This window comes from Falco cherrug, chromosome 6 (assembly GCF_023634085.1).
Source record: "Falco cherrug isolate bFalChe1 chromosome 6, bFalChe1.pri, whole genome shotgun sequence".
Taxonomy (NCBI): Eukaryota; Metazoa; Chordata; class Aves; order Falconiformes; family Falconidae; genus Falco; species Falco cherrug.
The window spans coordinates 56,875,515-56,892,300 of record NC_073702.1 but is presented as its reverse complement, the minus strand read 5'-3'; the positions used below and the strand labels follow the sequence as shown (position 1 = coordinate 56,892,300).

The following is a 16,786-nucleotide window of genomic DNA, read 5'->3' as shown; positions in this document are numbered from 1 at the left end:
CTGGTTCATTTCATAGTGGATTAAATTGAGTGGAAAATTTGTCTCAAGCCAGACTAGATTTTGAAGCCTTATATGTGAGTGTTAAGTTAAAAACAAATTAAAAATAAAATCACACCCACAATAACATTTCCCTTAACTGGTTTCTAAAAATAAGTCACATAAACATGACTTCCTTTCTTTTCCTTTCCCATTAAAAAGCTTTAGTCTGTCACAACTGGGTAAATGAAAGCATGTTTTTTCAAGAGCTGGGAAAAAGAACCTGAACATTTGGGATTTGTTAGTCTCCGCTCAGTCTCTTCAAAAGAGAAGCTGTTTTCAAATTCCTACTTTTTCAGAACAATGTCTAAACCAATTCACTACAATGAATCAATGTTTTAACCTTACTTAGATCTCAACAACTGTCATCTTAACTGAGATGGACACACAGATCTTTTTATTTCACAGGAAAGACAGACTAAATTATAAATAAGACCACAAATTCAAAAAAACCTCCTTCGCTTTAGTCTTGCTCCAGCTGTGTGCCTCAGCTTCTGACAGTACTATGGCCCAGTTTCAGAAAAGACTATCTAATTTTCTGGGATTCATACCTATTGACCTAATCCACCTGAAGTTCTGACTTCTGATCCAGACCCTGGCCCTCTTCCTTAACCAAACAAAATGAGTGGTCATCCGTGCTTAGATGAGCACTTAAATTGGTGACAGACTTCAGTGGGACAGCTATTCGTGAAAAAAAAATTCATTTATATATGCACACATATACATGACACATGGAAATCTGCAACTGCAGTTCTTTCTTTTTATTCAGTTTTGAATAGATGGTTATCAGCACTCTGTGCTAAATCTAATATAGTACAAACTTTAAAATACTGTCAGGCTCTAAAAGTCCTGAGATTAGGGGAAAAAACCCACACAATTTAATTTCCGCTTATTTGCCTCCCAGTCTGATGTTCAAATCTATAATTTTTCTCCTCTGCAACTATGAGACATAGGTATTATCTTTCTTCTTATGAAAGCTGAGATTAAAATAACTTTAAATAGTTTTAGAAGGAACAGCATATAACACAAGTTGGTAACGCTTAAATCTTCTTGGTGCTGGCCAGGCAGGGGAACTCTGAAAAACCAGAAGCAGACTGCAGGATTCAGCAGCACATGATTTTGGTGGTGGTAATCGAAAAATGGAAAAAACCCACTCTATATTAATATTTGCAATTTTATGTTAGGAGTTAGAGATTTAAGTAGTTTTATTTTACTTCTTGGAGACTCTGGCAGGCCATGCATGTCTACTTGGAAAAAGAAATATTTTGCAGAAGTACACCACAATTTTGTAAAATTCTATTTCTTAAACAGATCTTTTTTTTTTTTCCCCTCATGCAAGCTTCTTTATGTGCAAGTTTGTTTAAAATCTAAGTGAAAAAACAGGTGGTTTGTTCTTTCCAGAAATAATGAGGTCTCCTTCCTTGCGTGAGGAGAAGTAAAATGTTTTCTTAGCTTTCTGACTTCCCGTCTCCTAACATACCCTCCCAGGGGTAGTAAAGAGCCACCTAGACAGTGACCAGGCAAAGAAGTGGACACAGCAAATCCTTATTGGCTCAGAAATGTAGGGATCCTGTGGCTGCCAAGGGAAACCTTCAGTTCTGCTAAATTTAATTACAGCCAACAAGCCTGCCAACCAACGAAATAATTAAATAGTTTTGTTTCTTCATTTTTCCAAAGTAGCACTTACCAGCACATTTGGTCCTGGTGATGAGTGGTGGTCCTGGCTGTCCAGTTCCACCTTCACCCGGTCTGGTGAGCAGGACCCGAATCTCATATTCGGTGTCGGGGTCCAAGTGCCAGAGCTTGTAAGTCGGTGCATTCACAGCATGTGTTTCGGTCCAGGTCCCAGATGTCATTCGGTACTCCACTTCTTTCAGGATGATGGGTCCATCCCCAATGATTGAGTTGGCATTCAGCTGGATGAGCAAGTACGTGGGCCCGACACCCAGCAGCTGTGGGGGTGCTATTGGCCGAGGTGGCTCTGTAAGGAAGACACACACATAAAAAAGCCAGTGATAAAACAAAAGCTGCAAAACCCATTAAGTAGAGGGCTCTTTCTATAGAAAGTTGTCTGGTTTTGGTCAGCAAAGATTTCAAAACTCAAAAGCAAAATCAAACTGGCATCAGTGAAGAAGAGCTGAGGAGAATTTCAGCTGATGGAAGCAAGTGGTGCACCACTGGCATCTGCCCAATGCTAGTTTTTTCAATTTAAAAATCTCAGCGAGGGATCACAAAATCCTACCTCACTTATACATTGCTACTTCTTAACATTTTTTCTGAAAAAAATCTGGGTTCATGCTCATTTATATCATTAACTCTGGCAATAACTTGAGATTTTCATAAACATAACTGATTTTCTTTTATTGACAGTTGCAATAATTGATACACTTGTCCTCCACAGATTTTTAAAAATGCGTATCGCTGCAGTTCATTTGAAACCTACCCGAAGCAATTAGGATAAAAGATACAAGTGCTTATTACGGGCATTCAGAATACTCAGAACTGAGCAAAATTGCCAGGAGAATGACCAAATAAAGATGTATAGCACCGACATACAATATTTTATTCTTCAGTAACTTAATACTGATTTAGAAACTCAAACAATAGGATGTAAGTTGCCTTTTGTCTTTCTCTTCTGGCTGCCTAAATATTTCAACACAGCTGCAAAGTGAAAAGGTAACGATGGACCAAATGGGAAGGTGAGGTCCCCCTTACCCTGAGAAATGTTTATGTAGAGAAGCAGCACATTGCATTGGCGTGATTTATTTTAAGAAACAAATCACAAGCAACATGTACTTTTCCAGTAAAATGAACCCACTGATAAACATGGAAGGTTCATTTTCATTCCAGATGGCTCATATTTCAACTAATTTGTTTCAGTTAATTAGGCAACAATGCTAAATTCAATGCACACAGGGGTTTCACACAGCAACGATGCAGAACTAACAACGCAGCAACTCTTGAGCAGGTAGAGGGGATCTGATGGCCAGTACATTAAAAATAGCATTTAACCACAGACCGTAAGATTTCCAGGGGGTGGTGGCGGTGGTGTCTTCTTATCATGGCTCCCCTCACACCTCCACACAAGGGAAGTTAAGACACAGAAGCACTGCATATATTCTGCCTCCTGGGAATGACCCCACCAGTGTCACAGACAGTGCCTGTGGAGGGGGAGTCGTGATGGAGGGGCTCGCAGGGGCCTCCAGACCACCTTTGACATCTCACCTTCCCTGCATGGTGGTTTGGCTAACAGCTCCCTGGTTCTCTACATCCAGTAGTAAAGTTCAGCCTCCAGATACCAGAGCTGGCTCCCAACAGTATAATTATGAGCTCTGTAACCAACAAATTTTCCCACATTTTGGTGCAACAGGATTTCTTGCAGATTTTTTTCTGAATTAGCTGCATCTCAAGCCACTCAGTTTGGAGACCAGGGGATCTGTAAACGTGCTATAGTGGCTGCAAGCAGAGGTGATTTTCTCCTCCCAGAGTGAAAAGGTGAACACTCTGAGGTGTTCCCGTTTCTGCTTGGGGATATACAAAACTCTAGAAAGTATCTCAATTAATTATTAACATGTTTTACCTCATTTTGGCAAGAAAAGTGCATATGAACTAATTTAGATCCCTACCTGCATCAAAGCTCAGAAATGCAGCTGGTTTTAACGAGGGCAGTTTATTTGCTGTGGAATTAACACATTAAATGTCAAACTAATGAATTCTAAGGCCAGTGTATATCACGGCAGAAAACATAAATGTTGATGAGCATGATTCACTACCAACTCCGAGTTATAAACGTCTAAAGCATAAGGCTATGTTTAGAAGTCTACACTTTGATTAAGAGCACGATTATCACAAATAAAACCTCACATTAATGAGACTAATATACCATTGCATATTAAATTTTTATGTTAAGAGGTAAAGCATATTCTTATATTAGCATATGCATTTTGTTTTTAAGCTCTTGAGGACAAGGAGACTTATTTATAAAGTCTCTTCCAGTTACAATAAATTATGCATGAATTTTAATCAGTCAGCAAATGAACAAGTAATTGTTCTGCAGCATTATTAATATTCTTCATAATACAAGATACTATCAGAACCAGAGGTGAGGTGCAACCAGAAATCCCAAAAGTACACTAAGTATCAACTGAAGCATGCAATCCCAATACACCAGGATAAACTTTTCTGATGTTACCCAATTAACTTTCTATTAATTATTCTCATTTGTTATTCCATAACCGCATACATCAAATATTCCCCAATTATAATTTGAAATCACATCATTTCCTTTTATATATACAGCAACCTGAAACTTCTACTGTTTAAAAATTGCCATTGATAAGTAGAAGACAAAATAAAGTCATTGTTAATGTTTTGGGTGCCATTCCTGTAGCAAATATAACACGTACCGACAGTAGCCCTCTTTCAGTGAGTTTTTAAATGACATTTAAATCCATCAAGGAAGTGATATTGCCAGCTTTTCACTCTAGCAACCTGGATCCACCTTGTGGTAAATAATACGTTTTCAGAGTGTCCTGAGAAGACAGTCTACCAAAAATGAAAGACCTCTTATATGGGGAGTAGGGGTGTGGGTGTGGGGGGAAGGAAGATGAAAAAAGAAGATGCATGAAAGGGAACCCCAAAGAAAATGACTCCTACACTTCAGTGTGGTTTAGAAACAATATAAAAACTCAGCTTCAGCCAAGCCGAGTGACAGCTCCGGAGCCAGGGCCTCAAGGTTCCCCAGCCCGGCAGCCCCCTCCTGCCTGGCCCTGCCACCCCACTGCCTGTGGGCGGCTGCCACTCAAAAGGCATTTTGTGGCTTTCAGTCAGCCAGACCGCCAGCCAGGTGAGGCAGCACGGTGACGTCCCTCCATCCCTCACTGTCCTCCTCACTGCAACTCAGCTGGGGAACTGCACCTTCCATTTCTGCCAAAAAACTACCTACCCCTCTCAATTGTTACAAGCAGATGTAGCTAAGGCACATAGTATTCCCAGCAAGCAATTTTCATTGAGCACGGTTCTCCTGGCCATGAACCCCTCTATGAATAGCCAGCCATAAAGGTTCTAAACAACATTTTATGAAAAAATATTTCAACCCATGGATGGTTTATTAGCTCATTAGTAGAATCACTATTTCAATAAGTGTTTAAAACACACTAAACAGTTTGAATGAAGGCCTTGCATGGTGAGTTTCATTTCTTCCTTTGCTAAGCACAAAATTTAGAATTCCTTTTCCAGTGTAACTAGTTTAATTACTGACTCATGTTCTGACTATATATTTTAGCCACTGCTTGAAAGTGTTAAATCTGATGAAGTCCCTTCCAGTATGCACGGTCACTAGGATCTCTGAAAGACCATATAAAAAGACCACTTGTACATCTGCAAGACATTAAAGAAATGAAACTATTTTCATGCATAGCATTTTGCAGTATTTGGTCATTTCTGGTTTTGACATAAAATGCCCACAGCTAAGTTAATAAAAAATTAAGACTGACATTTCATCAGTACAAAGTTCCCATTCTGCTGAGCTACTAGCAGTACATTACTCACATCAGTATGTATATGACATTATATATTAAATGTACTGTGATATTTAGGCACCAATGACTAGAATAAGCATGCAGCATCAATCCCAGCTATAAGTCTTCCTACAGTTAAGTAGTTGTGTCATATTCTTAATATTAACTTTGCATGCAAATACTTACATATTCATAGACAGTAAAAAAAAACACCAGAAAAGGCCACTAGTATTATTACTACAATAACTATTAGCATAAAACTTCTTATATTCCCAAGTAACATATGCATACTATGTTGCTTAATACTATTTACCAAGCCTGAGTGACAATATGCCTGTTATGCTGCCCTCCAAGACTAAACACCTTGCTTAGTCTAAAATAAAGGAAGGGAGTTTCATTAGTACCTTAGTGGCTATCATACACTGTTAAAGATCAGTTCAAAACAGGGAAGGAAAAAAAGTAATGAAAAAGATCGAAAGAAACCAGAATCCTACAAGTTGTTCCAATCTGGAGGAAAAGCTGACACTGGATGCATGTTTGATAAAATCTTATTTATTTACATGAAGTCATGTTTTACTGAGCATAACATGCACCAGTCACAGGAGACTGTTGCCTTGCTCACAGCAGAAGGAGCTGGGGAGACAGGGAGGAGAGGACTGGTCACCACAGAGCCCGAACACGGAAGACAGGTGCAAACCCTCATTCTTGCTACTCTCCATCCCACCCCTGCCTCGTACGGAGCCTCCACATGTTAACACTCTGCACTAATAGCCTGTAAGCTCAATGTGCTTCCCTCTGCTGAGGGCGCGTTCAACCTTCTCTGTCAAATACCTTACACAAAGCTATATAGTTGGTATCAACAGTCTAACCCAATACATACAACAGGGGTAATCATAAAAAACCTTAATTTTTACAAGTATAACAAAGCATTCATTCAGTAAAAGCCCAACATCAGTCTCACACCTCCAGAAATTAAAACCAGTATGTCTTAACTACTCCATAAACTGTCATGAAAGCAGATAAATCAAAAGAATACACATTTCCTTTAAAGTTTTTCGCAATGCAGAGAAACAAACAAATAAATCACATAAATAGAGTTAATACTGGATGTTGCAGGGAGCACAGCAGAGAAGCCTCCACAAATGACTCAAGACTGACTCAGCTCCTATCTAGATCACTCATTTCCTCTTCTGGGGAAATTTCTTGGAAAGCTGTTTAAGTATGTCTGCACATTTCCTCAAGTACTCTGGGTTTCCAGTTGAGGTTCAGTGCCTGGCTTACACTGGCTATGCATTGTTAGAGTGCAGCCCTGGCCATACGAAGCCCCCTGGGAGCAGGGGCCCTAGGGAGTACAGCCTGAGACACCCAAGGCATATAGGCCAAGCGGAGAACCCTGCTTGCCAGGAGCTGGACCTATGCAGAAGCATGCTGCTGCCTCTACGCTGGGCTCCGGAATGTACACGGAGATGTGGCAAAGCTGCAGCAGAAGACCCACAGCACGGAGCCAGAAAAGTGTGGGCAAAAGCAGGCTGCCGAGCCCATGCAACAGCTATACTGCTTCAGTACTCTTCCTGTACTGGAAGATTACATATGACTTTAGGGATTCACACATTTTAAAAAATATTGAAAAAATAAAGAACCAGGAACATCTGTTTAAAAGTTGGGAAAAATGTATGAGATTTAGCAGAAGGAATTATGGCAGTCAAGTACTAGCAGAGAAACAAAATTCTTGGTCTTAAAAGCTGGTTAATCCAATGGAAAAAAAAAAGAATTAGCAGGAAACAGAGCCTGAAAGCTTAAATTCAAATATGGTATTAAGTCACAAATTTAACAGTGAGAATAGCAACTGAAGAACAATAACTGGTAATGCTGTAAGAAATTCTGCAATCTCTGAGTGTTTTCAGTCAAGGCTGGATGTCGTCTTATAAATTATATGTTAGGGGGAAAAAATAGAAGATGATAACAATACATAAGGCTCTGAAGAGGTACAACTGAAAGCAATTATGCAGTCATGAAGGTGGTCACAAAATGAGCTATGAAAAGTTTGAGGATAAAAACAAACCATGGAGACTTTCAGCACAAATACTGGGTTTCTTTTATTTCTGGAAATATCATTCTACATGTGGCATATCCTTAATGGGAACTAGAAATATTTTCATTCAGCTCTCCAAAACAGTTAGGAAGTACTGCTCTGCTAGGAAAAAAAAAATAAAAAAAATCAGAATTTAAGATAAAAAGGTTTATTTTGGACTTGTGCCTGCCTGAAAGGACACCTGGCTGTCTTCTGTGCTGACAGCAGCCTGACAAGACCTGTCACCCTCAGCGCCAACAGAAGCTGTATTAACATAAACAGGGGGCTTTGCCAACTAAGGGGAGAAGCATTACCGACAGCAGTACTTGCCTGATGAGAAATTCTACTCAGTTAAAAAAGCAGGTTAATGCAGAGGATTGAATGATCCCAAGCTGAAAGCACAGGTATCATGAATCTCAGAGTCACAGAAACCCTCTGCAGTTTATTTTTAAATTTCCAACAAGATCTCAAATTTTCACTTCCTCTGTATGACAGACTACACTCACAGCTCAGTCTGTCACCCTATACATGGCATCTCTAGTGAGTAGTTAGGTCCTTAATGGTTTTGTTGTATAACACACAGAAGACACATAAAAAATTCCAACAGCCTATTCATCAACAAGACTGCCCAGCACACTGAGGACAGTTCATTAATGGGACTTGAGTACTCTACTGGGCTTCTGAAAAGAAAGAAGAACAAAGAAAAGAGAGAAAAAAAAATAGAAAAAACCCAGTCACTCATTTTTCTGCATTACTAAAAACATATCTCTAGATGTACATTGTTCTGAGACCTTCTAACCTCTAGCCAAAACTTCATGTGGGAAGTTCAACAAACAAAAGTGACATCAGGACAACCTTAACTAACCAATTCAAAGATGCAGACACACACATAAGCTTAAATAGAGAAATGCTGTTGTTAAGGGCTTAGTGCATGGGATTCTTGCTTGCTCACTGTACAGTGCTACTTGATTTTCTTAGCTGAGCAGCCCAGCTTATTCTTGTGGAAAAGGAGGAGAGTAAATGTAAGCCTGTTCTTGGCCAGACATACTATGCATCAGCTACAGAGATTACTCCTGCCCCAAACACATGATGCATCTGAAAATCACAATAAAGGAACAGATGCATAAGCAAGTCTCCAATTGCTGTAGGGTTGCCCATGGAAAAGGAGGGTTGGAGTGACAGGCAGCTGCCACAGCAACCTTTTCTGTTCCCAGCCAGCTCCTAACCTCTTTTTTCCCCCACGGATTACACTTTGATCTACCACCTTCTTACACCCAGTTGGGAAGATTGTACTGGTTACATACCACCAGCTAGGCACAAACCACCACAACCCACACGCTTGGTCCTGTGTCTCACCTTAAAAGATACCCAGGCACAGTGGCAGTCGGAAACTGGTTTCAGCAGGATGAGCTTGATTGTAAGCAGCACGTATTGTGAAGGCTGCATGCTTAAACCAGCTGTAACACTCAAAAGAACACACAGAAACCTCAGAGGAGTTTTAGAATCACCACCTCTACTCCAAGACCAGGTACTGGTTGTAGATTCATACGATAAAAACCCCGCCAGCTGCAAGCCCTTTGAAGTTGCCACAAGCCTTGACCATTCTTCAAATTTAATAAATATTTCCCCAAGTCATTGCTTGGCTTCTCTATTTGTTCATAAACTCATTTACCATTTTTGCAAGAAATGATTTTGTTTTCCCCAATGGTCAAAAACTTCTTTCTGTTCATTAAGTTTCAACTCATTTGAACAGCTGCTTTATTTTTCTACGTTGTTAGGGTGCTGTGTTTTTTTCTAAATAGAAAAGTTTCTCTTGCTTCCACCACCCTTGTCTTCTGCAGATAACCTGGAGGAAGCATTTATTGTGGGTTCCTGCTGCTCATGTAAGTTATCATCTCCCCCCTAAACGTATACTGAGAAGGCAGCAAAAACCTTGTCAGCGAATAACTGGCCTTTATATATTACACCATGTAATGACTTCATGTAGGAAATCATGCAGAAATTGGCAGGTTTTTATAGTTAAGCATTCCGAATAGCCATAACCCTCCCTTTATACTTTTTTCAAAAAAACAATCAAAAGCTAATTCAGACTTATCTCAGCTGCTGTCCTGTGACTGTAAGCGATGGTGGCAGCACGGAGAAACTTGAACAGCTTTGTGAACTAGTATTCTGACACAAAGCTTTTTCTCCACCTCTTTATCTTTTTAATGATGCTTATGCAGACTTAATACCTGTGACTCCAGAAACATTCTCTCTGTAACTTTAAAATACAATTTATCACAAATGCTTGTTATCTGGCACTAGTTGCTAGTCCCAAGGTTGAGATACAATACCTACAAAATGTTACATTTTAATTAAGAGAGTTAGTTGTCTGGAACAAAAGAACTCATTCCAAGCAATAGCTTAGTGACCGGGTCATATCAAGTGATTTATCCAACTCACTTTGGAGAGTCTGCAAGACTATTTTCATTGTCTTTTATAACTTGGAATTGAAGAACTGAAAGAATCTATTTTAAACAAACATTCAAAATAAATAACTATAACACAGTGAGATTCAGGTTATTACCTAGAGGATCAGTTACGGGAGAAAAAAACCAGCAACAAACAGAAATGGCAAATTGAACAGCGAGCTCATGACACTGGCTTAGGTAGGATACCGACATATTTCACTGTAATATCATCTCTAATTTTGGGTCTGCAAACAGGCATGCTCTGCCGCAAGCTCACCTCAAACTACTGATTTATCTCTAAGCATCTGCCTAATATATCAAATTTGCGTGGTTTGTACAACAAAATCTGCAAGCTCATGCAGCTAAAATGTATTTAATTTAAGTGACGTGGCAGTTACTGACCATCTGAAGAGCTGAAATAAGAATTATTTCAACAGTGAAAACTGCTAACTTCTGCATAGTGATTTTATATCCTATGCATCACTGTGGCATTTTATTCACCTTGATTTGAAACACCAATGCATTCACTTTATTAACTTCCTTTAAATTAAAGGACCAGTGTGCAGCTTTAGCATTGTCAGCACAAACTGTAAACAAGGTTAAGCTCATGCCCAGCTTACATGTAAAGAAAAAAAAAAGGTCTTTCTAAAAATTGGAGCATGTCATCACGCTACACAATTCATAAACAGAACACATGCCTAATTATTGAATGATGGTAGGCCATGCTGCTTTGGGAATCAATTAGACAAGTATGACATATTTTCTCAAAAAGATTGCATTGTGCTACAGACATTTCTGCAGTACACTCCTACAGGAAAAATGAATTGATGTAAGAAAAAGAGGTGCCTGTAATCAGAAAACATTCAAATCTTAAAAAAAAACAAAACACAAAACCAAAAAAAACAATGAAACACAGAGAAAAACCCTGCTCAATATAAATGAGTCAGGTATAGAAACATCTCAGGCAAGGACCTGATAAAAACGGTTTCATTATCTACATGTATCAGTAATTCCCTTGAGATCTCAATGCTGAGATTATTGTTGGAAAGAAATTATTTTATCTGCTTCATTGTCAGGAACCAGCAGGTTAAGAACAAAATTGAGAAGTAATTTTTGAAGAAGGCATTCAGAAAGAACTACTCTCAACGCAATGGGATGTTTGACAATACTGCATTCCACATGCACATCCACATGCTGTCAATGATGAAAAGGAATAAAACTAGAGATTAGAGAAAGAGTGCCTGAAAAAAGACAAAATAATATTTAGGAGCTCCAGGTTTTTCTTTTACATGGTTATGTAATGAGAACGTAATTTTGGTTTTCTTCCTGCTTCTTAAGTACTTGGATTTATTTTGGTGGGTTTGTTGTTTTTGTGGTTTTTTGGTTTTCGTTGGTTTTTTTTTTTTTTTTTTATTCAGGTTTAAATGGGCCAAATAAACTGATATTGCAAAGATCTTTGCATTGTTGTTATATCTGTTGATGCTATAGTCACACTCACGTTCAGTTTACCGCCTAAACAAAGCACAGCAACTTTGTTAGACAAATGTTACAGTGACATATTTATAATCAAACTCAAATACTTCAAACATCCTGCAATAAAACTAGAATAATTCAGTAGAATTCAGTGACAAAAAGGAGGGGGGGAACAATAAAAAAAAAAAAAAAACCCACAGGTTTACACCTTACTAGCTCTACATCTCTATAAAACTTGAAAGGTAAAAATACTTCACCCTAGAAGGCACTCCTGGAGTTCCGTGAAAGCCATCTACCCTACCTGCACAAGGCTACACACAGCCCATCTCTCTCTCAGGGTAAGGTGGTGGAGCTTTTGTCAAGTGGTGACATGACTGTGTCACCTGCAAGATCTGCACTGTCCTGTACTGACTGACCCTCCTCCCGGGGTGTTTGTCTGTCGGGGAAGACTCCTTCACTTTGGAAGTCACATTATATCCAGCTGGCGCTAATTTGAATTTTTATCATCGGCTTTCCTGCATGCCTTTTAAATGACAGAGAAATACGTTTCATGTGCTGTTGGAAGAGTATCATGGCCAGGCAAAATTCAAAACTGTATCACGGTCTTTAAGTGTAATGAGCTGTACACGTTGCTGTAATCGTGAGGGTACTGAAATACAAAGTACCTGCAGCTAAGAGGAATAGCTGGCACGGCCTTGGTTTCCAAGCATTTAGTTTTATTTATTGGTAATTACAGAAATTTCAAGCTTGTAAGAGGTGAGTCACGGACATAGCTTCCCAGCCTTGCCCATCCTCTGTAATATACCTGCTCACCTGGCACTGGAGATACCATTATTATTCCCAGAACTGCTCACTGCCACATAGTACTCGTGCAGGTTTTTCAGTATGACAGCCAAGCTGCTGCAGGCTGATGCACACCTACAGAGCCACATGCCAAATCACCTGCTTAAGGCTGCTCCTACCCCATCACCTTGCATCATTCTCCCTCAACTGCCCAGCAGTACCCTGGGACCCATCTAGACAGCCCCAATTCTTCCTCCTGTGTCTCTGCTTCTATTTCTGATCATTTCATCCATCAATTGAAGGAAGTTACAGACTTTTAAGGACTGATTTTACTGTAAGCGTTAACCCAAAACATGGGCTTGATGCACGGAGGTGGGAGAAGGAAAGCAAGCAAGCAGCTCACACACCAAATTATTGTAGCAAGACCTTTACAAATGCACAGAGGACAGAGATGAACTTAAAACCTTCCCGTTCAGATCAGCAGGTCATCCAGGAATGCCTGTAGAACAAGATAAATAATGTCTCCCTTCTTCAAAGTTCTTCCTCAGGTATTCCATTTCATTGAAGTTGAAAGCTTTCTGTCAGCACTTCAAACGTATCATCAAAGCAAAAACGGATACAATTTAGTATATGGGTTACACATTAATGATTATCTAGAGATTTTGTGTGCTCTCAGACTATTCAAGTCTACGGGGAAAATGACAGAATCCATCACTTCTGAGCAAACTTACTTTTGAGCGACTGTCTCCTTGCTCAAATCCCTGTATTTAAATCCCTGTATTTCTATTCATAACCTTTTCCAAGACACATTTACATGTTCCCATCGGCAATGTCTTCACATTTTTTTATTACAGCACGCCCAAATATTTCTTGCCAAAAATCCCAGAAGGCAGCCCACTGGAATGACAGAGAAGGGGACTAATTTTAGGAGGCAATGAGACACTTCCCTCAATCTATGCAATGAACCAACAGAAACCAAAATGGAAACCCACTTTGTCAATTTTTACACCAGTTTTACATCACAGATGTGAATTACACATCATCTAACGCCCACCTGAAAGGGCAAGCCTGCTCCTCCACTTCTCACTGTCAGTGTTGCTTGCAGGGCCAGTCATCTATCACGCATGCAAGGCTGTTTAGGTTTAAGACTGATCTTGGGGGTGCGTGCATAGAGGTTTCCTGCTTTCCTGGGTGCCTGAAGCAGCTCTCAGTGGCTTCAGGCACGAGCTGGTGTCAGCCCAGAAGCAGGAGCACAAGTCCAGGTGCTTGAGGGAGAGGTAAAGGGAAAGCAAGGACTGAGACTGCCTTTTCAGTAGGCGCTGGCCATTAAACTCACTTAGCTTTTTACCACAAAAGCCACCTTCAGAAAGGGGCAGGGAGGACAGAAGCAGCCAAAAGTAACCAACGTCCTTGCCACAGCATCTAGAGAGATGGTAAGAAGTATCTGTGAAATGAAGTGAATAGGTAACAGCGTCCTGCTTCCAAATGGATTTTTGACTGTGATGAAAAGCCTGGAAGATCTTTCCAGAAAAACAAACCAGAACAAAAATCCTCAGCACTTCTTCTGCATGATAATAAGAATTATGGTATTGTTATTATATGTTGTCATGATATACATTTCTTTAAAGGAATGAACATAATATAATGATTTAGTAAGAGTTTTGATAATGCAGTGTTGTGAAGTAGAAAAGGAAGAGTGAAGATGATGATGAAATTCTTACGTAGTCCACAGAGAGGGGTGACCATTTTATTTATATCATGAATGAATCAAGCTTCCCTTCTGAGAGGCCAGGGTTAAGGACCTTTTTCTCAGCTGGTACAACAAAAAAAGGGGAATGAGAATATTGGCCTTTGAAAGAAAAAGCAGCACACTAGATCAATGAAAAATAGGGTAGCTTTTTGACCTAAAAAGTATTTAGACTGGTTTCACTACCATGTTTTTATAATGTACTTTTCAGTGGAGGTGTTCTGTTAAAGAGTTTGAAAATATGTATAATGTAAAGTATGATAGTATTGCTATGAAGAGGTGTCCTTATAATTGATACCCAGTGCACTGAATCCCAAGTTCACTACAGGACATAAAAGCATAGACATCTTAAAAATGAGCATGTGCATTAGGTGATTTGGATTATAAAACTATGTTTTGAAGAACAGTTCATAGATGCTTCTTATGAGTTGATAACATCCTGTTATCTTCACTTTGTTACCACAAAGATTGGAAGTACCAATATGACAAAACCCCACCATTTACTCTGGAATACTAGCTCCCTGAGTACAGTAACAGAGTCCAAGTGTTGCAGCTTATTTCTACTGACACAAACATTTGCTTTTCTGTAGTAACATTTAGGTGATTAGCATGACTGCTTACACTGGGAAAAATCTGAATCGGAAGTCACTGATTGTCTTTCTCATTTCACAAGAAATAGACCCATTCAATCATAACTTAAGAGGACAATCAATAAAAGCCAGCTTAAGTGTCTGTAGATCTACACAGCACAACTAATCCACAGTGCTTGACGTTCACTAATTAGCAATTAAAAGTTAACTGTACCTTAAGATACGGGTTGCATACCATAGTATACCACTCAACTGAGAGGCAGAAGCTCTTGCACTTGAGTTTATAGAAGTGTACCCTCAGAACAAATGGACAACATGATGGCAGACAACTGGGGAAGCTTGGCTTTGAAATCCAGTCTGCACGTCCACCAGGTGGGAGGATGTGGCAACACTGTTGTTAAACACTGTGCTCATCAGCTAAAGAGTACCCTCCTGAACACCCTCCCGATCTGCCTGTTAACGTCGAGGCATCTGCCTATTTATGGTTGGGTTTCAGTAAAAGGCAACACTGGTGGCTGAAAACATGGAACACCCCTGATACGAGAAACAACTGAGCAGGGTAGGGATCTTCATGTTGGAAAAGAGATGATCTAGGGGTAATATTGTGACAGAGCTCTACAAAAATGACACACCAGAGAGACGTTAGGATTCAATTAATCTTTGCCTTTTCCAATAGAGCAAATACACATCATTAAGTGAAGCTAGCAGAAGGCAGACTAAAAATTAAAGGAGGAAGGAAGCACTCTTCATGCTGAAAAAAGTAGCAGACTCATTACTAAATTGTGCTGTGGGCAAATGAAGGTTACTCCTTACTAATCAGACACCCACCAGGCTCAGCACCATTGCTGAGAGGAATCAGATACTAAGAAGGTATCAGGGGAGGTCATGTATGCTTATTAAGCTTTTTCTCCTCCTGAGAAGTCCTCCTCTGGCCACTGCTTAAGAATCCTGATTTAGTCGAATCCTTGGTTTGAACAGTTGTCACTGTCCCTTGTTGTGCTCCTGTATTCTGTTATTCTCTATTTAAATTCAGGAATTTTGATAGTTAATGGCTAAACCAAAGACAGGGATATCAAATATGGGGCAAGATAAATGATAATTTTTATACACTGCCCTAATTCAGGCAACTGAGCTGATTCCCATCTCATCAAAGTTTTAATACCTGAAATAAAATATGCTTCTATAATAGTAAAATTAAAAGAATAATTCCATTATTTTTTGCTACCTTAATCACTTTAAGTTCTCTTATTATTTTTTTGATGAACAAACCTGAGAACATACAGCTTCCTATTCTACTACTGCATGTTTTAATTCTTGATTATGATGCTAATCAACATCTCTTCACGCTGAGCTAGGACATTGAAAGTTCAGTAACTAGGCTTGTGTATTCACATAGGAAAGGCAAACAAAATCAACAACACTACAGAAAAAAATGAGAGAAAAAAATTACTAGAGCAGAAATTGGACAGTACAGCTTTCCTCTCCCAATACAAGATTGCTGCTAATAATAAAGTTTAAAATAATACACCATTATGGAGATTGCTACCTTCAAAGATTACACAAGTAAACTATATTCATTATTAAATTCAGATTGCCTGTGTATATGGGCATTTTGTCTGAGACTGTTTGCTGGATCTGCAAGTTGAACCAAGCTGCTAAGAACACGTTACAATAGTATTTGGAGACAAAAATAAATCAGATGTCACTATATTACCAATTAAACAAATGGGATCGCTACCTTAAAGAAGCCTTCACATTTAACATAAGTATTGGTAACAAAAACATGTAACCATGGAGAACAAATGTTGCATAATTTTATCAGCAAACTCTGCTGGCCGCAGTACACAAAGCTAGTAGCACTTTTTCAGGAACTTTAAATGCTGCTTTTCATGAATGTCATGACAAGGAATGTCATGACTCTTCCTGCCAGATCCCAAAGTCCTGCCTCAAACTTTTGATGTGAGTATTCTTTGAAAGATTTTTTTTGTTTGGTTGGTTGGTTTTAAATAACTGCAAACACCAGGAAACCTCTCTCCTGGGACTCGCTACTCTTCTGATAAATGTGGTTTCAAGAAAAGAAAGCAGTTCTGCCAATTCAGTCAGAGGACTGGTGAAGT

At 39.3% G+C, this 16,786-nt stretch overlaps 1 protein-coding gene across 6 annotated transcripts in view; it reads right to left on the bottom strand.

The window, feature by feature from the left end:
• PTPRK (protein tyrosine phosphatase receptor type K) overlaps positions 1 to 16,786 on the bottom strand; it is a 412,555-nt gene that overhangs the window by 167,909 nt on the left and 227,860 nt on the right. For all 6 annotated transcript variants that reach the window (XM_055713989.1, XM_055713991.1, XM_055713990.1 and 3 more), the window contains exon 7: positions 1,724 to 2,017. In XM_055713989.1, the coding sequence (XP_055569964.1) occupies positions 1,724 to 2,017 (294 nt within the window). The remainder of the gene's footprint in view (positions 1 to 1,723; positions 2,018 to 16,786) is intronic.